Source organism: Cygnus atratus, chromosome 2 (genome assembly GCF_013377495.2).
Source record: "Cygnus atratus isolate AKBS03 ecotype Queensland, Australia chromosome 2, CAtr_DNAZoo_HiC_assembly, whole genome shotgun sequence".
Taxonomy (NCBI): domain Eukaryota; kingdom Metazoa; phylum Chordata; class Aves; order Anseriformes; family Anatidae; genus Cygnus; species Cygnus atratus.
This window is the reverse complement of record NC_066363.1, coordinates 132,970,641-132,997,338: the sequence shown is the minus strand read 5'-3', so window position 1 is coordinate 132,997,338 and position 26,698 is coordinate 132,970,641. Positions and strand designations below refer to the sequence as shown.

At 37.1% G+C, this 26,698-nt stretch overlaps 1 protein-coding gene across 6 annotated transcripts in view; it reads right to left on the bottom strand.

The window, feature by feature from the left end:
* Positions 1-2,587: 2,587 nt before the first annotated feature.
* The window catches only part of CPNE3 (copine 3), a 31,533-nt gene continuing 7,422 nt past the window's right edge, over positions 2,588-26,698 (bottom strand). For all 6 annotated transcript variants that reach the window (XM_035546486.2, XM_035546487.2, XM_035546490.2 and 3 more), the window contains 15 exons: positions 25,763-25,902; positions 24,996-25,175; positions 23,983-24,057; positions 23,468-23,539; positions 22,492-22,575; positions 20,757-20,846; positions 17,200-17,298; positions 14,911-14,997; positions 14,268-14,327; positions 13,014-13,147; positions 12,513-12,567; positions 12,362-12,413; positions 11,566-11,699; positions 6,610-6,846; positions 2,588-5,502 (listed from right to left, as the gene is read on the bottom strand). In XM_035546486.2, the coding sequence (XP_035402379.1) occupies positions 5,392-5,502; positions 6,610-6,846; positions 11,566-11,699; positions 12,362-12,413; positions 12,513-12,567; positions 13,014-13,147; positions 14,268-14,327; positions 14,911-14,997; positions 17,200-17,298; positions 20,757-20,846; positions 22,492-22,575; positions 23,468-23,539; positions 23,983-24,057; positions 24,996-25,175; positions 25,763-25,894 (1,602 nt within the window). In that variant the 5' untranslated portion in view covers positions 25,895-25,902 and the 3' untranslated portion in view covers positions 2,588-5,391. The remainder of the gene's footprint in view (positions 5,503-6,609; positions 6,847-11,565; positions 11,700-12,361; positions 12,414-12,512; positions 12,568-13,013; positions 13,148-14,267; positions 14,328-14,910; positions 14,998-17,199; positions 17,299-20,756; positions 20,847-22,491; positions 22,576-23,467; positions 23,540-23,982; positions 24,058-24,995; positions 25,176-25,762; positions 25,903-26,698) is intronic.

The following is a 26,698-nucleotide window of genomic DNA, read 5'->3' as shown; positions in this document are numbered from 1 at the left end:
AAGCAAAATAAAAATATTCACAACAGGGAAGCAGATCACATAAATACTGCCAACTTGCAAAAGCATTTGTTCCAGTTGTCTGTATTGATTCTGGTGAATAAAAATAGAGAAGATATTCTCCCGCAACACCCTGAGGAGTGACCTTAACTTTTGGTTGCTGATTTACACATTTCATCTTCTCAAGGGATTGGGCATTAATCTCTCTCTTTAAAAAGTGAGCAGTTGCTACAGGCTAACTTTAAAAGAACTTCCTATCTAGCGGCCACTTCAGAAACAAAGTCTGTTTTACAAAAAGCAGGATTTACACTTTCTGGTTCTGTGCTACACCACTCCAACAGGTTGACTGCTCCAGTTGTTCACTTCCATCACAGCCCTCAGCTGATGGTACCAAGCAACCTTACAGGGGCTGAGCTTCATCATACCTACGAACTAAAGTAAATCCTTTATCCAGTGTCACAGCTGAGAGGGCTACAGCTTTAACAATGAGCTGCCAAACAACCTTCTGCATCAGCTCAACACAGAATGGGATGCAGTTCTAAATAAAAGCCCGAAGTTGTGTTTTAAGCTTAATTCTCAAGTACTTGCATTTTTAAACTTCAGAGATGGTTTTGATGATACACACAAACACCTTAAAAAAAAAAACAACACTGCTGTGGTTAACCTCCTTCCCAATAACCCTGAAAATCCTTTTATTCCTGAGTTTGTGTCTCTTCTCTGTCCCTATCCACTCTCAGTCCCCACTGGAAGAACAGTACTGGGAACTAAAACCATTCTCCAGAAAACAGCAAAAAAATCCCAAGGGCAGGTTTCACAGTTCCTCGGCTGACCAGCCAGCCAAGATATAAGAAAAATATCGTGCCAAAATGAAAAAAATCCCTTTGCAGACTATATATGTTCCTGTGGGCTACGCGTTCTGTTAGGCCTGTCCTATAATGCCTTTGAACTTCTCCAATCATAGGCAAAGTTGGCAGCCCAACCAGAATCAGTGGGAGCTTTGCCTGGGTAAAAGCTAGATGACTTACTCCATATGCTGCATATTCCAAACATTCTGTGACACAGCTGATAGCCACATCTCTCTCAAAAAGAAAGTTCTGTCATATTAACAGTGAGGTCAAAGGCTAACTGCCACATGGGAAGAACCATCTTTATTTGTGTATCACTTGCTATTTGATAATGTAAGAAAAAAGGTGCATCTTACTTCTTTCTGCTGCATGACATCATAAAGACCTATTTGTCTACTGCACATCCAGGAGCATCTCTGTACAATATCAAAATTAGAAATACCGCTAAACTACCTCACAAGTAAGGCCTTCTGCGAGTAGTAAGGATCTATGAATTCATTATAATACATGGTTCTTACATCACTTTTTGAGGAACAGTTTTCAAAACATTACGGAAGGGGGGAAAGCACATAAGCCCCCATATTTTAACATGATGATATTGATGAGTAAAGTTCTCACTGCAGAAGATCTAATCCCCTTCTGCCTACACAAATGCTGTAATGTCTTCAAAACAAACATTTCCACTGTTGACATACTGAAGTTCATCAATCACATACTGACATATATTACAAAGTAAGGTCTGAAACTGCAGCAGCAAGCATTACACTGCAGCAACACAGCATCTCTCACGTTGCTGCTTTGCTACAGTTCTTCACAGCTTAGGATTGCAAGGGAAGCTGGTCAGTTCTGTCTTCAAAATTATCCAGTCATGCAAAGCCCTCGAGTTCCTCAGATCCAAAATGAAACAAAAAAGTGTTAGTGCATAAGGTCAAGACTTCATGAAGTGACAGCCACCTGGGTCTTCTCTGACATCTTTCTTCTCTGTTGTTGAATCCCTTCCCAGAATCCCTCCATTTTGGGGAGTGGTGAGGGGCCAAATCTCAACTATTTGTAGGGTTTTCACCAGAAGGAACAACATGCAGCACAAGAAACCTCAAGACATCCTCCTTGTGTAAAATGCGTTACTTTCAGAAACTAATTTTACCCCATGGATTCTTAATTTGTGGAGAAATTGAGTGAACTGCTCTAGAGGACCTACGTGATGCATCTTTCAGCATCAAAGCTCACTCAGGTTCTGTATGGCATAGCAAACACAACATGCAATGCTATGTCTCTAGTATGTCTCAGTTTCCCAATAAAGCATCTCAGACTTCACTACACCTTAAGAAACCATGAAGGGTAAAAGGATAATGAGTTTGAAATCTAAAATAAATCTCCATGCCTTTCTACTTAAAATGCAGATTCCCTGTAAAGAAACAAAACACACCCTGGAAAAACTGATGACAAATGTATGGAATAGCATCAATAGGGGAACTCTAACACAGCAAAGAGGATGAAAGACTCACTGCTAAAACCATCCAATTTCAAAATATCTTGATAAAAGACAGTATGTTATGCTTTATGAAATACACAGTGCACATTCACAACCACTGAGTAAAAAGGCACTTTTCCCTCTAATCTGATACCACCTGTTATATATCTAAGCTGCTTAGCCTGTGGAATAGTCATCGTAGTAACTGCAAAAGCAGTGTTCATTGTTTCATGGAAAAGGCTGAATACAAAAACATGACAGAAGAGCAGCATACTGAAAGTACAGTTTTAATGCATAGCGTTGTAAATCAGTTACCTTCTGAACTGAAATACATACAGAAAGTACTTTAAAAAAAACTCTGGTCACAGGTTATTTCTCTGCTGTACATGTATATATATTAAGACATTAAATTGCAAAAAGCTCGATTATGAAGACTGCTATACATCATTTCTATCACAAGGTGGTGCAAGTGACCTACAAGCACATTCACTTGACAAAACTTGGACAATATTCTGCTTGACACACTCAAGCTAGTAAGGCATTTTTTGCATGTAAAAATAAAAAAATGGCAAAACAACAAACTAACTCCCCTTCCCCTTGACTCACAATTTGGTACATACCTAGACTCAGAATACTGCTTCAGCCTAACATGGAATCTTCTAAGTTTTTCAACATGCTGTTAGCTGTATGCCTCTAAGAGAAGTTATATGTGGAAAATGATTCTTGCCACTGTTAGATCTGAAACGTTTTTCTTCTACATAGTATAGAGCACATTGAGAAGTAGGTATCATTGAAATGCTATTTAATTCCCTAAGCTTGAGAAATACAGGAGCATTTTTGCAACAAGAGAATGCATTCTCTGCTCCAGAAATTCAAAGTATGTTAAGAATATCGAAAACCAAGTTTTAGATATTTTATATGCAGCAGATATTTAGTACAATTATGCTTATTAACATACTTGAAAGCATTTAAATGCACTTCCACCACAACATGAGAAAGAATTTGTAATGTAACTCAGAGGCAACATCATATTTTTGGAAGATAGTTCAGAGGAATTTCAGTAGTATCCTGAATTCCTATCAGTAGTATGTGTCCAGTTAAATGAATACAGACAAAGCACTAATACTGCATCTAGTCATCTGTCTACATGGACCACTTGGCTGTGAAACAGTTTACTGGTGCAAAATCATATTTTATCAGTTTACAGCAGCATGATTTAGGTTTGGTATAACCACCCACTTCCTTGATTGTAGGAATTTTATGTTGCAGATCTAGCATGATAATTCATTACATATTATGTATCAAGTATTAATACATTTGCATGTCACTGAAAAGAGATGATTCTGTATTTCTATACAATCAAAAACATGAATTTGATTTTAAAATATAGAGCGTGGCTTAATATGAAACAAAATCTTTCTTAGTATTCCACTCCTATAACTATTTAGGACCCGTTTCCACCCAGGAAAAGGCAGTGTAGAATACCGTATTAATTCATAACTGGTAATTAGTCAACTACTACAAAACATCTGGTATGTTTTACAGGATGTGTAAGACAATCTCAATACCCATCCATCAGTGTTAATATGAACTCAGATTTTTGGCAGAATTATACGTGTGGAAAGAGAGCAGAGCAGCTCCAGCAGCTAGAACAAGCACATCCACTATGATCTGGTGCCATCTTGGGTGCACAAGAACACTAGATTTAGTGTTAGTCCATTTTGTTGTAACAGGCTACAGCTAGATCAACTAAAATCAGATCAAGCAGATGTCTAAGTCTAAACCACTTCAAATGTGAAACTGCTAAGTTAATGTTTAGGACAGGCATTTTGAAATGATAAATGGGACCTTTACATCCACATGCACTGATAGGATAGGATCAGAACAGATCCTCATCAAGCACTATGCAGCTGGGAGACAAGAAAGCTTTGTCTGTCCACTACACACATACAGCGTGATTTACACTTTAAAGTCTATTGAAAAGAAAAAATGGTGAAAACTCAAGCCAACAAAATATAACAAGTTGTCTGCCCTAGAAAAGCAGTATGATTATAGGATTTTAGCTTAGAGACTTTCTTAATGTTTCCTCTTCATTCCCAGTAGGAAGATGGGTTTTCTGCAGGCACTTTTCACTAGTGAGCTCATCAGAAAGATTCATGATTCAAAACATAACAATATAAATAAGTAGCACTTTCAAAAACCATCTCTGATAATGTGCAGTTATTAAACAGAACTTTTTCAATTAAAAAATGAATTCCCGCTTCACAATAAGCCCTTGCTCTTTAAAGACAGTCATATATATGACTGTTTTACTTAAACTAAACACCTGAAGTTCCTGTTTTCCAGTACAGATCGCATTCAAAACATATCTTACAACCTCTATGGCTGTAGCTTCATAGGCCAACAGTATTTTTCTGAGATGTTAGAGGTTTCCCTCACATTCATACAGCCTTGGATGGCAGGCACTGACCAAAGGCACTGAAGTAGTAAATGTTAAGTATGCATACAAGGAAGACTTTTACATTTTGTTCTAGCACTCATGTAACTGTATCACTACTGTGACAAAGTTTTCTTACGGTGGCTTACATAGACACAGAACCCTGAAGTATTCCAGATTTGTTGAAGCATATACAAACTTTGATCTGCTTGGTGGGGATATGTCCTCTTTCCACATCAGACTGGCTTTACGATCACTGAGAACTGCAGTACTTGGTGTTGATACCCACTAAAGTAACTGAACACTCTCACTAGCTGTATTTATCAAACAGACAGACATTCCAACCCTCATCGTTCTCCTCATCCTCTCTGCACATTCGACCTCTTCCCCCCCCGCCCAGTATTACTTTTCAAAATGAAACACACCCACATAAGCCCTATCCCACAAATCAATGGTGAATATTAAAACGATTACAATTTTGGCCCTCAAAAGGCAGACTTCGCAAACTCTCGCAGACAAAAGCTAACAGGCATTATCATGGAGGTGTGCATATACATGTACATAGAAGCACGTCAAGAACAAAGTCTGTAGGTACACCAAGTAAAGAAGGCACAGGGTCTCAGCTCGCCTGCTCAGCCCATTCACTTTGCAGCAGGATTCTTAGGAGGTTGCAATTTGTAGGTGCTGAAGTAGTTCACCACCTGCTGGGGGACTTCTGCCAGGACACACTGCGCCAGAGCTTCTTTTGGAGACTTAGAAAAAAAATGAAGAACACCAAGTATCAGTCTCCACCAACTGGTAAATTAGATCCTAAGACAAGTCTAATAAGCGTCTCTTATACTAGGAGAATTTAAAGTCTGATACCTTACACATGAATTTACAGTGCCCTTACAGGATAGATGGAAGCTTCCCTGTTCTACTGTTTTTACTCCAAGGCAAAATATCTATCAAAAAAATCTGCTCCTTTTTCTAGAATCTGAAAGTATTTGAATAGTTTTATACTGAGTATTGAACCTAATTAATCTACTTCCAAGTAAATTATTCAATAAACATACTCTATATTGATATAGTTGCACTAGAATTAAACAAAACTCTCACCAAAAAAAGAAATAAAAATACAAAGAGAAAAAAAGGTAAAAGAGTATAATTAACATGGGAAATATTTAAGAAACTAAATAAAATTAGATCATATCAGGGTGGCAATCAAAATAATGAATCTTCAAAGCAATTTGCACTGATCTTATCTTCCCCATCCTGAAGAAATTTTGGATTTTTTATTTTTTAAACCTACTTCTTCCAGAGATATGACTTTTACACCAAACTGCAAAGCCTGTGCATATTTTTGGGGGTTGTACAAGACTCCATTCTTTCACATATCATTGACCACTGCTGTGGCCACCCACAATTTCTAATAAAGACCACCTTTCCAACTTAGGTTTGAATTTTAACACCACACTAAAATGCAACAGTAACCCCCATTTCCAAATGGATACATCCACTAGAAAAAACACTTTTCCAAAGGAAAAAAAAAAAAGTAACTTCTTCCTCCCAAATGAAAAACACATTCATTTGTTTAATCAAGTCTGAGGGAGATTTAAAAAGGTCATTCTCCTGTAACAACTTGTCAGAAATGCAGTGCTCAAACCAAGAGTGGAGTTTTTTAAACATGAATCAGCTCACCTGATAGAAATTCTACAGATACTGAAGTCAGGAGTTTTTGAGCATTTGATAAATATGTATCTCATACTCCAGAGTTCCTTTTAGGGACACTGAAAAGGCTCAGGACTGTATGTTGGATATTCTAGCAAACCCAGCATACCTGTACAGTATTTATTTAGCACATCATTCAGATTACTTACATTTTGGAACTTCCTAAATGGCACAAACTGGACAATGTCTCTGACAGCTGGTTCTCCTGATGAAGACCTAAGAACTCCATTGTCACCATCAAGAAACTCCATAGCATCAAAGTCTGCTCCTCCAACACCAACAATGATAATGGACATGGGCAATTTTGAAGCATTAACTATGGCAGTTCGAGTTTGATCAAGGTCTGTTATCACACCATCCGTTATGATCAGAAGAATAAAGTATTGCTGTCAAATCAATAAACACTGTGTTACGACAGAAAAATAGACAACATGTAGGTACGTGTGCTTAGAAAACGCACACAGCCTATATACTGTTCTGACTTTAAACACATTCATTTCACTTACTCTAGTGTACAAACATCTGTGTTTTGCTCAGGCTTCTTCTGTACAGTCCAAGGATATTTACATGGACAGCAAAATCCCTTAAAAGAAGTAATCTTTCAACATCCCCCTCCCAAAAAAATAATGCTGTCCTCCTTCCTTTACTCTCTAAATCCCCAGACAAACCAACAGCTAACCTATTTTCCAAGTATTTGTGCTGGTACAGAAGGCAGTTTACTGGGGTTTTGGACAGAATATATTTGCGAAACTTGCTTTTGTTTCCCTTCTGGTCTATTGACAGCTTTATGAAATGCTACCCTTTGCTTCATCCAGATAAAAATGGATAAAAAAGAGAGTGATATCAAGAGAAATAGAACAACCCCTCATTTACTCGGTGTATTCCTAAAATCTAAATATAGATTGAAACACTTTATTTTTTCTTCTGAAAAACAGCATGACAATTTTAAATTCCTTTAACTGTGTCTTCTAGCTGCTTTCTGAAGTTCATTAGCAAGGCATCTGAGACCACCTTACAGCACTTTGGTAATTTAGTCAAGTATCTATCACTTGAGTTTCTTCCATGATACTGCCAGGACCTTTAAAAGTTGGCTTCCTACCTTCTGTCTCAGATTGAAGTACTACGAACAAACTAGAACTACAAAGTTTGGAAAACATCAAATACTTTTTGAACTTGTGATCTTCTTTCACTTGGTTTATTTCAGATGATTACTGGACAGCACGAATTCCAGTTTCAGAGGTACTCCCAGTATTCTTATTAGTCTCTCTTCAGTACTTGGATTCCCATCTTTCTACAGACGCCTCCAAAGTAATTGCTATTCCCTCTTCTCCTCTGTTCAAGTACCACCTTTTGTCATTGCTTCAACCCACTCTATTCCTCCCCACTCCAGCAAGATGCCTACACAGAACAACCATGATCAGAAAGCTATGACCAACGGCATGATAGTACATATCACACTGGATTTATTCCTCTCTCCTTACACTTCTCCCATTCTAGAAGAAATAAAAAATCTATAATATACATTAAATGGCAAGGCAGCAAAATTTCTTCAATACATCCTTTCAGGTAGAAAAAAGGAAATTGCTAGGCATATTGCACTCAAAAAAAGGTCAAGAGGTTTCTAATACTTCCCTAACACATGTATTGATGACAGTTGCTACTGAAAGACCATCAAGGCAAACCTTCCAAATTTCTTTGTATATGAAAATCCACAGCTCTTTTCCAAACTGGTTTTCACAGGTACAATTATATGCAAAAATAGCTAACTTTATTTTCTGATTTTCTATGTCTGTGAGAAATATTTTCTATGATCAATGAGTTAGGATATGCATGGCTTCAGATTGGCTGAACTTGTATGGAGTATTATCTAAAGGATTTGATACTCAAGACTTGCTCTTCATATTTCCTAATTCAGCATCTCACACATGACATGTAAGAGGGAGCAAGGTGGGGAGTGCATACAGCACCTAAAATTTTATAGTAAGGACAGTTCATCACTTAAGTTGGTACCTACATGCCAGGAGCTACACCTACCATTTTCTGACTATCTGAGTTGATTTGCTCTCTCAGCTATCTGCTGTGAACCAAGGTCTAGTTTATTTTCTTCACTAAGTCACTCTAATATATGACTTGGGTCATCACAACCTGATGCAGCGCTACAGTCTTGGGGAAGAGTGGCTAGAAAGTTGCCTGGCTGAAAAGGACGTGGAGGCACCGATCAACAGCCAGCTGAATGTGTGCCAGCAGTGTGCTCAGGTGGCCAAGGAGGCCAATGGCATCCTTGCTTATATCAGAAATAGTGTGGCCAGCAGGACTAGGGAAGTGATTGTCCCCTTATATGTAGCACTGGTGAGATGACATCTCAAATATAGTATTCAGTTTTGGGCCTCTCAATACAAGATATTAAGTTGCTCAAGTGGGTGAAGAGGAGAGATATGAGCTGGTGAAGGAACCAGAGAACAAGACTCATGAAGAGAGCTGATGGAACTGGGGTCATTCTGTTTACAGGGATGCTGTCCAGATGTGCAGGGATGGGATCAGGAAAGCCAAGGCACAGATGAAACTGAACTTGGCAAGGGATGCAAAAAATAACAAGAAGGGATTCTACAGGTACATTGGTCAGAAAAGAAAGGCCAGAGAGAGTGTACCCCCTCCAATAAATGAGAAGGGAGAACTCGTAATGACAAACATGGAGAAGGCTGAGGTGCTCAACAACTTCTTTGCCTCAGTCTTTGCTGCCAGTCAGGCTTCCCATGTCTCTCAAGACCCCAAACCTGTAGGTGAGGGCTAGGGGGGGAGCAAAGTCCTTCCCACTATAAGCAAAGAGCAGGTTCCAGATAACCTGATGAAACTCAACAGGTACAAGTCTGCATGTACAAGTACATTGGGCACACAAGTACATGCATGCCCGATGACACGCATCCCAAGGTTCTGAGGGAACTGGCTGATGGAGCTGCCAAGCCTGTCTCCATCATATTCGAAGTCATAGTGGTAGGGCAAAATCCCTGGTGACTGGGAAAAGGGAAACATCACCACTATTTTTACAAACGGTAAAAATGAAGACACAGGAAGCTACAGACTGGTGAGCCTCACCTCTGTGCCTGGGAAGATCATGGAACAGATCCTCCTGGAAGCAATGTCAAGGCACGTGCAAGACAAGGATGTGATCCAGGACAGCCAGCATGGCTTCACCAAGGGAAAATCATGCCTGACCAACCTGATGGCCTTCTATGATTGAGTAACTGCATCAATTGACAAGGGAAGACCAGCTGATGTTGTCTGCCTAGACTCCCATAAGGCCTTTAACATGGTTCTACATGACACTCTGATCTCCAAATCGGACAGAAATGGATTTGAAGGGTGGACCATTCAGTGGATAAGGAACTGGCGTGAAGGCTGTACCCAAGAGAGTGGTGGTCAATGGATCTATGTCCAGGGGGAGGCCAGTGATGAGTGTTGTCCCTCAAGGGTCTGTCTTGGGACCAGTATCGTTTATAACCTTTATCACTGACATAGACAGTGGAATTGAGTGCACCCTCAACAGGTTTGAGGATGACACCAAGCTGAGCAGTGCGGTTGATACAACAGAAGGAAGGGATGCCATCCAAAGGGACCTGGACAAGCTTGAGAAGTGGGCTCATGTAAGCCTAATGAGGTTCAAGAAGTCTAAGTGCAAGGTGCTACACCTGGGTTGGGGAAATCCCAGACAGGAGTACAGACTGGGAGAAGAACTCATTGAGAGCAGCTCTGTAGAAAAAGACTTGGTGGTTCTGGTGGACGAAAGGCTCGACATGAGCCAGCACTGCGCTTGCAGCCCAGAAGGCCAACTGCATCAAACAAGGAGTGACCAGCAGGTCAAGGGAGGTGACTGTCCCCCTCTGCTCTGCCCTTGTGAGGCTGCACTTGGAGTGCTGTATGCAGGTCTGGGGCCTCCAAAACAAGAAGGATGTGGGGTTATTAGAGCAGGTCCTGAGGAGGACTATGACGATGAGAGGGCTGGAGCAGTGAAAGGCTATGAAGAAAGGCTGAGAGAGCTGGGGATGTTCAGCCTGAACAAGAGAAGACTCCAGGGTGCGTTCATTGCAGCTTTTCAATACTTAAAGGGGGCTTATAAAAAAGATAGAGAGCAACTTTTTACTCAGACAGATAATGAGAGGACAAGGGGGAATGGTTTTTAACTAAAAGAGGGGAGATGTAGATTAAATATTGGGAGGAAATTATTCAGAGTGTGGTGAGGCACTGGAACTGATTGTCCAGAGAAGCTGTGGATGCCCCATCTCTGGAAGTGTTCAAGACGAGGCTGACAAGGACCTGGGCAACCTGATGTGGTTGTCGGCAATCCTGCCCATGGCAGGGGACTTGGAACTAGATGGTCTTTATGGTCCCTTCCAATCCAAGCCATTCTATGATTGTTTATAGTCTTGAGAACAGGACTCTGATGAGGAAACCTCATCACTTCCCACAACTACCTGAAAGGTTGCAGCAAGGAGGCTGTCATTCTCTTTTCTCCAAGTGATAGAGTGATAGGATGCAGGGAAACAGTTTCAAGTTGCACCAGGGGAGGTTTAGACTGGGCATTAGGAAGAATTCTTCACAGAGAGGGTGTTTGAGGATTGAAAGAGTCTGCCCAGGACAGAGCTTGAGTCCCTGTCTCTGGAGGTATTTAAAAGACATGGGGACATAGCACTAAGGGGCATGGCTTAGTGATGGGACTTGGTAGGTCAGGTTAACGGTGGGAATTGGTGATGTTGAAGGTGTTTTCCAGCCTAAATGATTTTTATGATTCTATATATTCAAAGGCTTTAATTAGACTTTAATAACTGTAAAGCACAGCAAGGGCATTGAACAGAAGATGCCATAAAGATGCCATACATTTTTAAGCTAGTATTTCAACTCTGATGAGTTTGTTCTGTTAATTTATGAGAGAATCTTTGTGCACAATCTGCAAGAATAAGTTAGCTTTTATCTTGCTTCAAAGGTATCAAGCACCAAATCACAGGGTAAATGGCCAGCTGTCAAAACAGGTACACTTACAAGCTTAAAAGAAAAACAGTATAAGCCAGAATGGAAAGAAAAAAATACGCACACTATGGTAAAGAACTTACAGATGCTGTTTGCTGCTGTGTAGCTGCAGCAGCAAATCTTGCCACATGATTTATAATTGGAGAAAAATTGGTTGGCCCATATAACTTCACTTGAGGAAGACAAGCCCGATATGCATCAACAATGCCTTGGATTCCTAGAGAACATAAATAGTTTCAACCTAATTTTTGCATATTAGAATTAGGATATTTTGATGCACTCAATCTTCCTAAAAACACTATGTATCAGTTATTTAAAATAATGATGCAAAGATTTAAAACCAACCATGGTGAATCCTATGATGAAAACATAAATGATTTATAACCAATAGAGGCCTTCAGCTTGACCAATGCTTAACGTGCTTGGCTTTACAACAAGAATAGAAAGGCCAAATACTGTACAGAAGTATATGTAGCTGAATTGCAACAGTTCTCTTCAGCTGGCATCTGGTGGTAGTTAGGAACATGATCAGAGAGGCCATGCTGGCCAGGCTCTAGCAGCATCATACTAAAACTAGACATTCCATCTTACTCCTGATTTGGATTAGAAGTTGCATGACAACGTGAGAGAACTGTTCCCAGTTTACCTGCACTGGGCCCTAGTTGTTAAAATCTGTTCTCCCAGGTAATTTCAGAAGAGAGACCAAATATTACTTCTAATAACTAAGATATACATTATGAAATTGTTTTCTGCTACATGACTAATCTCATCTATTTAATTGGAGCAACATGCTTCACAGTTCACGTTTCAAATTATTTTTTTTAAATCTTTTCATGTAAGATATTTTATTCTCTAAGTCTGATGTTACTTTGGACTTACCATTACAGAATGGGTTTGATGGGTTAAAATTCAATGGGAACTCATGTGACACCTGTTAATACACAAAAGACATAGTCAGGACGGTATATACAATCCTCTCCTGAAGTAAACGTTTAGTTGTTTTATGTAGTAGAATTACATATTCCATTACCTGAAAGGAAGGAGGAATCTGTGCACCAAATCCGAAGGCTGGAAACATCTTATCTCTAAAAAAGCAATTTTCAAGAAAATGAAGCAAATGCTTTCCTTTAAAAGCTACCATAGTTCAGTAAGTTTAGTTAATCAGTGCCGCTTTTGATTATTAAAAATACTTTTGATCATTAAGAACTACGAGGCAAAATTAGGTGGAACTTCCCCCTGTAACTGTTTCTAGGACCAAAACCATTCTTTAACATCAAATCGGCAAAAAATTGAGCATTTATTTAAATTAATGCTGCTCTTTACATCACAGATGAAAAGCCTTACTTGTCCTGCTGTAAACACAAGATTCTGCTTGTGATTATGTGATCGTGCAGTGATTACAAAGTCTTTTTTTTAGCTCTACATTCAGCTCAGAACTTTCATTTTTATTTATGTTAGCATCTTCAATACTGGCTACCACAAAAATCTATACATACTTTTAAAAATATTTAAATAAAAAATTAAAACTTACGTATCATAATCCTGAATGACCATCCCTACAGACCAAATTGCTGTTAGGTATTCATTAACTCCATTAGGGCTGAGGTAATGAAGGGAGTCTGGAGAGCGCGGGTCTCCATTCGAGCCTGTAAAGTCTATCCCCACCTGTCAAATAGAGTATTTACAACGAACTGCTGTTAGAGGTGAAATTATGCTTCTAATCTCTGAAAAGCTAAAGTGAAAACCACAAAAGAGTTATAAAATGTTGTTACAAAAAATATTTAATAGGCACAATAATTAAGATCCAAGTTTCTTGTAATCTTAGCCTTCTTAATGCCACCACAAAACCAGCAGAAGCTCTGTATTTCTTGGAACATTGAAATTACGTTCATCTGTCAGGTTTTGCCTGTATTTACTTTAAGTTACTATTCACAACAGCTCTTCAACAGTTGTGAAAGTTAACTCCTGTTTCTTGCCATACACATCTTTCCTCTCAGACATACAACTAGGCAGACCCAACAGATGCCTAGAAATAGTTCTCTCTTTGACCTCAAGAGGTCATCTTCTCTGTACTGGTGATGAGACATGTTACTAGGGTGAAGACATTTTACTGCTATTTGTGCAGCATTTAGGTTTACGAATTATACAACTTAGAAGCCAGACACAACATGAAAGCTTCTCATGACATCTATTATGAAAAAAAAACAACCATGAATTATATCTGAACACCACAGAACTGTAAATTTCTCCTTGGTCTCCTTCCACACAGCTCTGCCAGTTGCTACTGAAAATAACCAAAGGTTCAGACCTTTGTACCAGGAGTAAAGAAGGTTTTTCCTAAAAAACTAGTTAAGACTGGCAAAATGGCTTCTCCCCCCCTTGCATTTGCTTTACATGGCAAGGTGTTTGCAGCAGGGGGAGCTGAAGGGTTGGCAGGTTTTTTTTTTTTTTAGTTTTATTTATGTTTATCACTACCCTACCATATTTTCAGTTGGCAATAATTAAACAAACCTTCCCCAAGTCAAGTCTGTTTTACCCATGACTGTAATCAGTGAGCTCTCTCTCCCGTCTTTAGCTTGACCCACAAACTTTTCGATCTTATTTTCTCCCCCTGCCCTCCTAAGGAGGGGAGTGAGACTGTGGCCTGGTGGCCAGCCAGGATTTAACCCTCCACACCAAAGAACAAAATAAAAACACAATCAAATAAAGAGCGCAGGCAATCAATGATAAAGTTCAGTTTGCTCCAAAAATTCAAAAGTTATTTTACGTAAATGATTTAACTTACTGTGAAATTCAGCTGACACCCACCCATGATGTAATCCAGGAATGTGCATTCTACTATGATCTAAAAATAAAAGTCAAAGATGGAAATTAACTTTTTTTTGGAAGGGAGAACAATAAATATTACAGAAGACACTTTTGGGGTTCCAGATTTCTTATCTTTACCCATTAAAATCACTACTTTTACTCTATCAATGCGTCTCCCACTGCAGCGAGGATACTTACAGTGCATACCACCAGCTACTCTTTGCATCAGAATCAGGGTTCTTATAAAATAACAGGCAGACAACATAGCAGCTCCAAAAGCACCACTGTCTTAATATGTCATTTTATAAATAAACTTAGCAGATTGTGATTCACCATAAAACAGTAAGTTAGGAAACACAATGTTTCAGGAACCACCTTACAAATTGGTAAAGCAACCTTTTCCATATAGACAGCAACTTCAAGAGGGTTGGGGGGGGGGGGGGGCAGTCAAGGACAGGTGTGATTCACATGTAAATCTCTCTCCTTATATGAATCAGAGTACTTAAATGTTTATTATGTCACTTTCAGTCGCTGTGAAGTTTCTTACAGTTTGAGGATGAAGGTATTACTAGGAGAAAGTTAAACACTTAAAAGCAAAGTCATACTATAACATTACTGACCTCACAGTGCTTAACGCTCACAATGCCAGAGTTTTTATAGTTTTTTTTCTTCTGTCTTTTCTTTTCATTGATGCACTCAAATTCAACCTGCATGGATGCAAAAGAAAACAACAAAACATCATAAATATAATTTATGGGACATATTCAAAAATTTTTCATTCTAGGACCCATACTTTTGGCTTGTATTAAAATGCATTTGTTTTACTATCAAACCAAAGTAAACCCAGCCTGCCCAAAATCAGAAAGAAAAATCCCATCAAGAAACTGATAATCCTCTCTTACAAAGGAGATTACAAAGAAATTTTGTTTAGGCAACTGTGTATATCCGGATCATTTTCTCTCTGAGGATCCTACCAACAACGTTTTTAGTAAGGGCATAGCAATTCAGGCAAATCATCACTTTTCCCAGCAGCAGTGGCAGTAACATAATGAAATAGAACGTATGTTTAAGCTTTCCAAAAATCATTTCTTCAGGCTTCATTAACTAAACCAATACCTTAACCACAAAGCAGGATCAGCAGCTAGCTAGGTTAAGCAAGTAGTGCCATCATGCAGTCACTACGGCACAATCCAGCGTGTTTGGTACATAAATAAGTCTGAGCAGATATCCCAGTTGTGCCTTCAGACTGTCTGCCAGAAGCAGGTTCCACTGCTTTGGTTTAAGTTAAAGTTTAAAAAAAAGTGATCTTGCAATTAATATCAAGTAAAAAAAGGGACAGAATGCATTAACAATGTTAGCACTGGAGAAGTCTGTATGCCTCTTCTTTACATTTCTTAGAAAATGAATCTTCCACAAAGACAGCTGATGTCAAAATTGTGGGAATAGCTGAAGAACACACTTGGAACATACAAACTCAAATGCCAACATATATTGGAAATATTTTACAGACCTTATCAAGTAAATCAGATCACATGGGATTACGGATTAGCTCCTTTTAAAAGTAGAAGAATCCTTCAGCACATTACTTGTACTGTCTTATAATCTTTGTCCAACCTTACTGACACAGAGATAAGTTACTACGAACAGGCACAGCCATCGTTCTCATGAAAACAACTGTCCTAAAGCATTTCCAAAAACAGCACAGGAAGATTATCACTTAAAATATATATTTTTTTTAAAATTCAAAATAGATTTCACCTATTATGCTACTACGGGAAAAATGAAAACAGGTATTTGTATTCTCAGACAGCCTCCACATAACCGTGCTTCACACTGCTTGGGAAATGACAATCACAGTTCTTTCCAAAAACACGTTTGAATATGTGAATGTACAGAACCCTGCTAGGTGTGTTCAATTTATGATACTGCTCTCTAAGAAAAGCGCAAGTAACATCAATAACAGCATGGAAAGCGAAACTGACAGCATCTGGCTCCTGAAAATCTAGAAAGTGGAAAAAAAAGCACTTAAGAGCTCCAAATTGCCAATAAATGCACAATGTGTCTAATAAACAGTAACCAAAATTCCTTGCAAACAATACAAGCCATTAATAGGCATTAAACTGAACCCTCTAATTAAAAATGAATTCAGGAACAGACATCAACAAAAAAAAGCATGGCAAGGCTCTAAGCAACAATCAAAAAAGCTACAGCTAAAGGCTCTCATTATCAACAACTCTGAAGAATTTAGTAAAAATACAACACTCAAGATGTCAAAAAAGTGTAAGCAGGCACTCAATATATCTAACTCATCTTCAATTCAGGAGCAATTCTGCAGGTTTTCAGAATTATAGGAAAAATGGTAAAATATTTCGGCAACATACACGTCCATAAAAGCAAAGACTTAATGTTAAGGTTGCTAATGATTCCTTTCACTTTTTCAAGTGGATACTGTTTATTACAAGCTCTGCAAATTGCTACTGCTTGTCAGAACACAGAAAGAAATTTCACTTTAAAGAAGAGCCAGCTAACGCAACACATCAAGTGCAGTTCTATGTAGTAATTATAAATGTTGAAGTTTTTCCATACTCACTAAATTAAGTGCCGTACTTTAAGTTGTTTGATTTCTGTTTTCTTTGTTGTTTTTTGTTTGTTTTGTTTGGCTTTTATGATTAATGAAATTCATTTGTGATGATGGTTGGGTATTTAGATATATAACATTTATAAAAACACTAACCAAGACAGGAAAGCGGATTCACATTGTAAAGCCTCAGTCAGCCTCAACTACAGTAATATTGTTAAGCTGTAGCCTAATTTAGGTACCAGAAAACTGAGTGATGTAAATTTTGTTCCAAAACGACTAAAACAGCTTATCAAAAACATACAAGCAGCTTAGACTACGTAACACTTACAGGTGAAGATCGAGATGCTTCCTTCAGTTTTGACATCGTGGTCTGAAAACTTCCTATGAGATCATGAGACCCATCACCATCGTAGTCATAGCACTCAACCTAAAATGAAGCATTATTCAGTGTTAGCAACAGAAATGGGCCTACCAAAGCAATAAGCCCTACAGTGACATTTTAACATAAACCTCAATGTCCAAAACATTCCTGGAACTCTTACATCATGGAGTTTTTTCTTGTGCTGCAGTCTTAGGGTTGCATAAGCATTTAATGATTATGGATTATGACTGGGTAAAAGAATTTACCCAGCTGATCTGCCACTAAGTGGAGGACAGCTGAGAACACTAAATAGTGTCAGGTCTCAAGACTAGTATGTAACATTAATTATATCGAACTACATTTTGGGAGCAAGGGGATATTAGGAAGAGTAGAAAAATGATCTATAGGCCTTCTACTGTCATCATGGATTCGGAGGTTTAATTTTGTGGAGGTCTTAAGCAAATTTATCGTTGAGCATCTTGCTAAAAATTCACCAAATCTGTTAGCAATCAGAAGAGTTTTATTAATACTTGAATATTACTTTATTAAACTCCAAGATAGCTTATAATTTTTAAGTATATGAAGCTTCAGCCAAAAATCTAGAAAGGAGTTGAATTTTCCTTAAGCTTAGAAAACTTAAACAGTCTTTATGATCCACACTTCATGAATGTCAACTAAAAATGAACGTTCTTGCCTGGTTTAATGGTAAGACTGCCCTATTCGAGCAATTCATTTTTCGACATCCCATCCCACCAAAGAAGGCAGAACAAGGGAAAAATAGGCGTTTTTTTCTGTTTGAGAATCTATCAGTTTAAGTGAGCATAATTTTACCACCATTACTTTCATCATAACGTCCTCGGTTTTTGAAAGCTCAAGCTTCAAACATTCTCCAATTGCCTAAGTAAAAATCCGTGTATTTAACTATAACTGCATATGCTATTCAGAATTGCATATGCCATTCACTTCTGATATTTTATTTCAGTTTTACAACACAGACGTACTAGTTAACTTTAATTAATCAAATCATATAAAAATAAATTAAAACAAATTAAAATACTAAAAAACAATAGTCTAAGAAAGAACTTCCCATTATTTGGAATCAAAACATAAACCTCAAGAATTTTTTTCCTGAATAAACATATACATGTAAATAATATATATGTGTATATATATGGCTTAAACTGAAGTATCGTTTTCACATCTTTCTTTCAACACTGAAAAAAGACTTGTTATATTTGAGAAACAGTTTAATTGCATTGGTCACTTCATTTAGGAATAACAAAGAAAAACAAACAACTTTAACATATATTTGAGCTTCTGAGAGAAATTAACTTTCCAGAAACAAGCAGTAATGTTGAAGTACAAAATATGATGTGTACATTGCATATTCTACACTGTGGAGAGCATGCCTCTACGTTGTTGTTTGCACTACTCCTACAACACTTCAAATGCACCAATAAATAAAATGCATGCACATGCACTGAATAGCAACTTCAGTCTCATTCGCAGTACCAACAGATTGATCCTCATGGCGATAGATGGCGTGTAAATTCTTTTGAACACCATAAATAAGCCAATCAAATACTCAGCCAAGCGCTTCGGTAGCTGAAATTTAAAACTGAAGTCATTTCTTGAGCCAAAAGTCGCAGTACTTGTTCACAGTTGGATAAGTTATTTGTTTTTCTTTTTAAAGGGATTCAAGTTTGTCTTGCTTGATATATTTGATCGATCTAACCCAATTTTCAAAACTTTGTCCAGACAAGACAGAAACATTTCTTTTGTTCCATGTATGCTCTCTTGCACACACGATAACACCAGGGAACCATGTGGTAAAATTGCATATAAATTTTCCCTAGCAGAACTAGGCATTCCTGCTCTAGTTGAAAGGCTCACATTTTCGGCACAGAAAGGCTTCAGTGACCGCAAACACACACACAAGGAACGCAGCAATAAATTGAGAAGACAATCAACATGGTTTGTGTATTGCTGGAAATACACAAACTAAGCCATTAAATGCATGAAAAGCCACTCATTAGGGAAAAGCCATTGTTTTTACTTACTATGACAAATAGCCCATTACGTATGCAACTGTGCACGTATAAAAGTGTTAAAGCATTGTTTAATTCTTCATTTATATTATGATACAATTCTGTTTGCATTTTGATGTTTGAAGTGATAGCTACTGGTTTTCTAAGTTAAGACATACCAGAAGCCGCAATTCAGCCTCTGTCTGTCTGCGAGCTGACAAGAACTCCTAACTAAAATTTATTTCCTCTGGAGATAAACCTACACTTATGAAGTAAGATTCCAGAGAACAGCTTTTATTAAAACAATTACAGAGTTGAGAATAACTTCATCTTAAAAGAATTATTTTAATAAATGGTCTTAGTTTTACAAGGGCTGTTTACTGAATAAGAGAAATATGTTTACAACAATATATGGCAAAGCAAGAGCTGTCACAGGTATTTCAGGGAAAAAGGAAAAAGAAAGGAACAGAAAGAAAAAAACAAAGCAGCAGCAAGGAAAGCGGGTTCTGAGGTTCTGGGCTTGTGAAGTCGTTCATTAGTCTGCTCTGTAATTACGTACTTAAATCTATACAGGTGCTTGTAACACCCGCATCCCTGTGGCTGTTAAGCATTTTCCAGGACTGCCTCAAGCCATGTGACTAATACCTGCCACATGCAGTTCATGCTCTCATTTGCTTTTTCCCAGAGGAAGAACAGAAAGTATAGTGGTTTGTTGTTGCTTTTGCTTTTTTCCAAATACTAAAATATCAGGTTTCTAACGTGCTCATATTAGCTTATAAATGATATTTTGATTGGTTGCTTAGCTTCAATTCCATCCCTAAACTAAAGAAATCCCTGAAGAAAAACATTCAGAAGTTAAACACAGTTTACTCAAGGTAAGATTTGAAATGCAAGAGTTAAAAGACCAATCCCAGTAAAACTATGACTCCACAGATGTGTTTGACCTTCTGACAGAAAGTTCAGATTCATCTGAGGAGAAAAGTTGCTTAATCCGGTATCTACAAGATATATCTCGTCCACATCTGTTATCCCAGCTTGTATATTAAGAATAAGTGTAATTAATTACATCAGGTAGCCTATTAAGAATTTCACCAGTTATTTATTGCACATAACATAGGGCAAAGCATACTCTAACCTTTACCATGCAACTTTTACTATATAATATCTTCCCAGCACCAATATTGGCTGGTGCAATATTAAAACTGTACAATCTAAGTGAGAAACTGACCTGGACATTCCAAAGCCACTTATATTTAACTGGTTTCCCAGACTTTCAAAGACCAACATTGAGACTGAAATTGTAAGATTTTTTTAAATCACCAATCCCCCCTTAAGTGTGCTTCTATCTGTTACTTTAAAATAAATAATAATAAAAACTCTACCAATTCCCACTCAATCCGAAACAAAAGGAAACTGTAACTAGAATAATATATCTCTGATTTATTTTATATATTTTTTCAAATACATTAGTTCATATACACATTTCTTATACACTACCTTGATTGACTTATCCATGTCACTGTAGCACAGAGAATTGAGAGAAATTTTAAAGGGCCTCCAAACAGGATTCAAGTTGTTTTTAATAACCTGTAAGAATAAAAGACAGTAGTACAGTTCACAAGAGAGGAAAGCAGGGATCCAAAATTGGTCATACTTTCACATCTTGATTTTTCTAAGCAAAACTGTTGACTAATGCTGCTGTCATTCACTTCCTGAAGTTCAAATCCTAACACAGAGGATATAAACAAACAAAACATTCCTAAAATGCAATTTCATTGCCCAAAAGGTATCTTTCCATAAGGGACTTCCAAAGAGTTCCAAGAGGGAACTTTCAACTTTATTTTTCAGACTACACAGTGATCTACTATACCATTCAGCTACCACACTGCAAAAATTACATTTCTTTCTATCTACAAATACACTGACATTGTTTAAGTAATTTTAAAAATATAGTTTTATTTTTTAAACACACGCAATTACCAAAAATAGGGGAAATGTTTACATTGGAATTTCTGAATACAGCAGTGTTCTGGAGATTACTTTTCACTCCAGCCAGAGTTTATTCTGAAATGCCACTTATGGAAATATTCCCTCAAGAAATTCATGGTATAGTTAAGTAAGAATAGCGCATGATGATAAAAGGACACACACCCTACTGCACACAGTCTCTCAAGCTGAAAGGTAAAGAAGTGATATTTAAGTATGCCACTGAAAGATCTTCAGAATTTGTCAATTGGAAAGTATCTGTAATAGAAATACCCAATAATGATTTTACAAAGCAAAAGAAATCACACACAACAAGTAATATTTAATAATATCTAATAATAGTAATATTTATACTTCCAGCACTGGTGCATAGAGAAAAATACCTATTTTGAAAACAGTAGATAATACAAATAAATGAACATAAGCAAACAAATGCACAAAAGGTTTTCAAACTCTAACAAAGAGCTAGTCTTTCAGCCAATCCTACGTTGGAACTGCAAATTCTGGATTCATTATTTATTCATTATTTAAACTGAAGATGAAAAAATCCTCCTGGTAAAGATACTTTTCATGCAGCTGAAACACCCTGTGAGGGAAAATGTTTTTATAAGTCTCACACAAAAAGGACTTGTACTTCTTCAGAATCTGTCTCTCAAAACGAATGTGGTCACCCCTTCCAACGTGCACACCTAAGTTTTGACTAGGGCCTGAGCTTACACTACAGTGAAACATTTTGAACCCGCTCCTGCCAGCTGCGGCCATGGAACCTGTGTACCTCCTGGCTGGAAGGCTGCTGCTGCTGCTTCAGTACATTTTCCCCTCACTCTGCATTATCCTTGGCATGCCCTTGCTAAGCAAGCATCCAGTGTAATTGCTTTAATTAGTAAACAGTTCAGCTAGGTGACACTGACATAAAGGCAACACGGTCACAGGAATGCCCAAATTCTACCCTCAGAGCAACACTTAAATCTGTCTGCATTCAGCACCTTTTCAAAGCATTTGCCTTCTAGATTACACAGAGAGGTTTTTTTAAATTTCATTTAAAATAGGATGTCATTAAAAACAGAACCGGAGTACAGTAATCTTTCTGTCATAAAAGAAAGTCAAGCTGAAACGATTGACCCACCTGCATGTTAACTACCAGACCACTCTTTCTTCTAGTTGTAAGGTTCTGTACCTCTAATGCTGTGACATACTGGAAATCAAATTATCTCAACCTCTAGGTTGTTGACAAAAAATATCCTACCTCTGTTCTGTGAACCATCACCCAGTTTCCATCTCCAGTTTGCTTGTGGAATTCCAGATAAGGATCTGACTTCCCAAAAAAATCCTGTGTTTAAAGAACATGTAATTATCCCAGAACAGCCTGTGGCATGAATGTGATTAAATGCTAGTTAAAACACACTTAGATTAACAAAAGGTAAACTAAATATTCAGGGAACAAATACTTTAGATGAAGAAATGCACTTATTATTATATTTATCAGATATAATTTATTATATTTTCTTTTACCACCTGTGAAAGAGAAAGAACAGGGAATGCCCTTCAACTTAAGATGAAGTTCAATAAAATGAATACTTACAGTAGTACTATGATATATAAGTATATTAAGAATTTGATCCAATTCAAAAATATCATTAAATTGATGGATTAAAATTCAGTCAACATTAGCTTTACTGAATTAAAATAGGGTTTTAAATTATTTTTAATTTAAAAATAAAGGATTTTAAAATATTTTTTATAAAGTTAAATATTAAAATTATATTAAATTTTTGTTTTAAGAAGCTTTTCTAAATACAATCATTTTAACCAGACCCAAATTATTTAACATAACAGATTCATAGACTAAGTGCACTTTTTTTTTTTTAACCTTTTTTTAGAGCACTAACTGGTAAACAGTTACACAAACATTCAAGCCTATGAATATACCCAAATTCCTTATCTTTGTAATTAAACGTAAAGACTTACAATTGAATGAAAGAGTGCTGTTCACAGAATATCCCTACTATATACTCATCTAGTTTAGAAATTTATCAAAATTCGTTTGAATGTAGTCAATGAAGTTACTCTGAAGCTATCTTCCTTCGATTTCTTTTTTAGTGTAAGCAAAATCTTAATGGATGTAATCACATCAGCAAAAAATAAGACAGCATTTTGCTGTTTTGTCTTCTGACAAAATTGATTCTGCTGCTTTACCAAAGAAATAGCAATCACTTAAGTACCTTATTGTCCAATTTCCTTGCTTCTACTTCGAATACAACCACTCTGTTATCCTTCACTTCTTCTGCTGTAATCTAGATAAGAAAAAAAATATTTTGTATTCAGAAATTACATTGTTTTCTCATACTGCTCAAAATACTCCTACGACAGTTCCATTTTAAAAGGTCACATTTGTTCAGAAATGAACCAGTAAAAAACAGGGCAAAGAGAGTGACAATTTGTTTAGGTATCAGGATTAACCACAATGATGACACTGACAGTTTAAGATACAGCTCAAATAGCAGCGCATCAGATGCTTTACTGTAGCCCCAATTATCTGGGCAGATGCAATGAGACTTATAATTGCAGAAGCTGGGCAACTCTCCTTTTGGATGACAAAAGTATTTCTAGAGAAGAAAACACTACATAACATTCTTCATGGCATTGTAGGTGAGACCCACTGTGTTAAAGCCACAGAATAAATAAATAAAACAAAACAATATTTAAATATAATTGCTGAAGTGAGTTACTGTCTTACCGTAATACTTCCTCTTCCAGCAGGTCTGCCATTTTTAAGTACTAATGGTTTTGTTATAGTCTTGCTAGAAACTATCTGCCAAGATAAAATTTGAGTGTCAAGGATTATTAGATCAATTTAATAGATCTTCAAACAAATGAAACGAGATAGTGATGTATGTATGTTTTTCATACACACCATTCGAACACATGCAAGTCACGCTTCATAGCTTCACTAAACAGATTTATGAACACAATGTGTTTGTCATGCAAACAAGCATCACTTCTCCCCCTGCAGCGTTTCTAGCAAACTTTATTTTAGCCTTTTCAGGTAATGGTTTCTCAGAAGCGTCTCTATTCATTCTACTTGTATTTCTTTACTTGAAGAATGAATTATTAAATTGTTAATGAATTTCATTTCACAATGCTTGTCTTCATAATGAACTTGAAAAAAAACGACACTTGAGACACTGGGCACAGGGAGAGAAATCCCAAGAAGACTCTCCTAAGAAGAAATGCCTTTGAAGGATCTTTTAAGATAAAAAAAGCTTCTTAACTGCAGTAGCATTAACAGTAAAATTTGAGAAGGAAGTAAGAATGAAATCAACAATAAGTAGAACCAGAACCACTGTGCTCCTTGAGTGAAAAGCAAATGAGTATTAACATTAATATGGCCTTTGTGAACACTCATATGTTGCTATACACCAGTTCTCTTTTTCAGGGCATAAAAATATGAATTTGAGTTTTAGACTAAGTAAATATCAATTACTACTTTGTGCTCACTGATAGTCCACTTTCAGACAGCAATCCAGTCGTCATTCTAGAGCACATTTTAAGGCAGCATCTCAAAACCTTTTGCAAATAAAAGGTATTACTGAACTAGGGCTTGGGGGGAAAAAGAAGGAAACCTATTCACCATAAGAGCACCCCAACCATAATAGAACATAGTAATAAATAAGTTTAAGATAAAAGTGGTTAATGATTTGCTTCAACTTGTATTTTCTTAATTCTAAGAGAAATATTCTGCATACTTACCTGCCCCAGTGTACATTCAAATTCTCCCAGGAAGTCATCATCACTCAGATCAAAGGTTTTGTTATCAATGTCATATATTCCAAATTTAAGTTTCTGAACAAGCTCAAAATAGTAATCAATTAGAAATTTCTTTGAAAACTTTGGGTTCAAGGAATTCTTAATTCTTTCTGTGCGATCGACCTGCAGGTAGAAAGATACCACTTTACTCAAAATGTCACCAACCAACTACAATAACCACCTAAATCAAGTAACATTACTAAAGGCTTTCAGAAGAGCTTCTTAGTATAAAGCCGTATCATCCAACAAACTTTTCATCAAATACAACTAACCACAGTAAATTACAAAATCCATTGCTTTAAGTCAGAGATAGATGAAGTCCTGTTTTTCTTGGCTCCCTGTAAGGAGTATCTTATTTACTCCCAGACAAGAACCTAACATGATATAAAAACTGCATATTGTCAAATCAAGGATGAGTCCATAGTTTTGGAGTACTGTATTTATAAAAGCAAATTTAAGCACCTGGAAGGGTTCTGTCTGTCCTGGCTGGGGAAAACAGTGGTAAATTAGACCAGGTGTAAGTATTTATCAGAAAACAATTATTAGCATGCTATTTGCACTCCTATTATAGACATAATCTAATGAAAAGTATTCAAAGGCGCTAGCATATACTTAAACTATTTTAATGAAGTTCTGTGCTCCAGTGTTTTAAAAGGTCCAATAAGCTAGATTGTGTTTTTAACAGATTTATGAAAGCAATTACGTTGTACCTCATACCACTGCTGACCACTTGTATTCTGGAGAAGCACACACAGGGGGTCTGACTTGGAACCAACATCTTTATCCAAGAGATTGGTGCATGCAATAGTCAGCTCCACCTTTGTCACACACTGCGCCGCCATTTGTTAAGCTAGAAAACAACAATAGAAATCATTTTTAAAACGGATTAAAAAGCAAATACTGTGATTGTCATAATGCATTAATTCTCTGATTGATCATTTGAAACATTTGCTTGTCAGGAGCATAATTTAAGGCACTAAATACCATTTTAAAAATTTATGAGGTGCCAAGATTACAGCATTACCACCATATTCTTGGCTTTGCCACACTGGGATAAAACTTCGTTTCAAAGTCTGCAATAAGAAACAAGATCAAGTTTCTTAGAATGCTTGAGGAACCAAATGCAAAACAGGATACGCCACAAAGACAGCACAGTGGTTTGGACTGCTGACAATAAAATTTCACATACTCTAAATCTCATCCTGTAAAACCCACATGAATGCCAGTATCTCATAATGTAGATACTAATAATAATTCCATGAATTAGAAAAAATATTAAATACTCCCCCAACAAACCTTAGTAACAACATGCTGAAGTGATAAGCATGGCAGGATTGGAACAGGAGTTAAATGGGGAACAAGAGTAAGCAATCTTGCTTAGTAAATCTTTAAGAACAATGATAATTTTAATAATAAGGATAAAAGATTTTGAAGTCAAGTAACAACTAAGAATAAGGAGGAAGCATTCCTTCTGGAGGTTCCGTTAAAAAAATGAAAGCTTTCTCACGTTTCCTCTGAAGTTTCTCCATCATTCTCTACTGGAACTGCAAAAACTATATCAGCAGATATAAACAAAGAAACATCTTCATTATCAATTATGAAGTCCACTGTGGCCTAACAATAATTTTCAAGCCAAACTAGGTCTG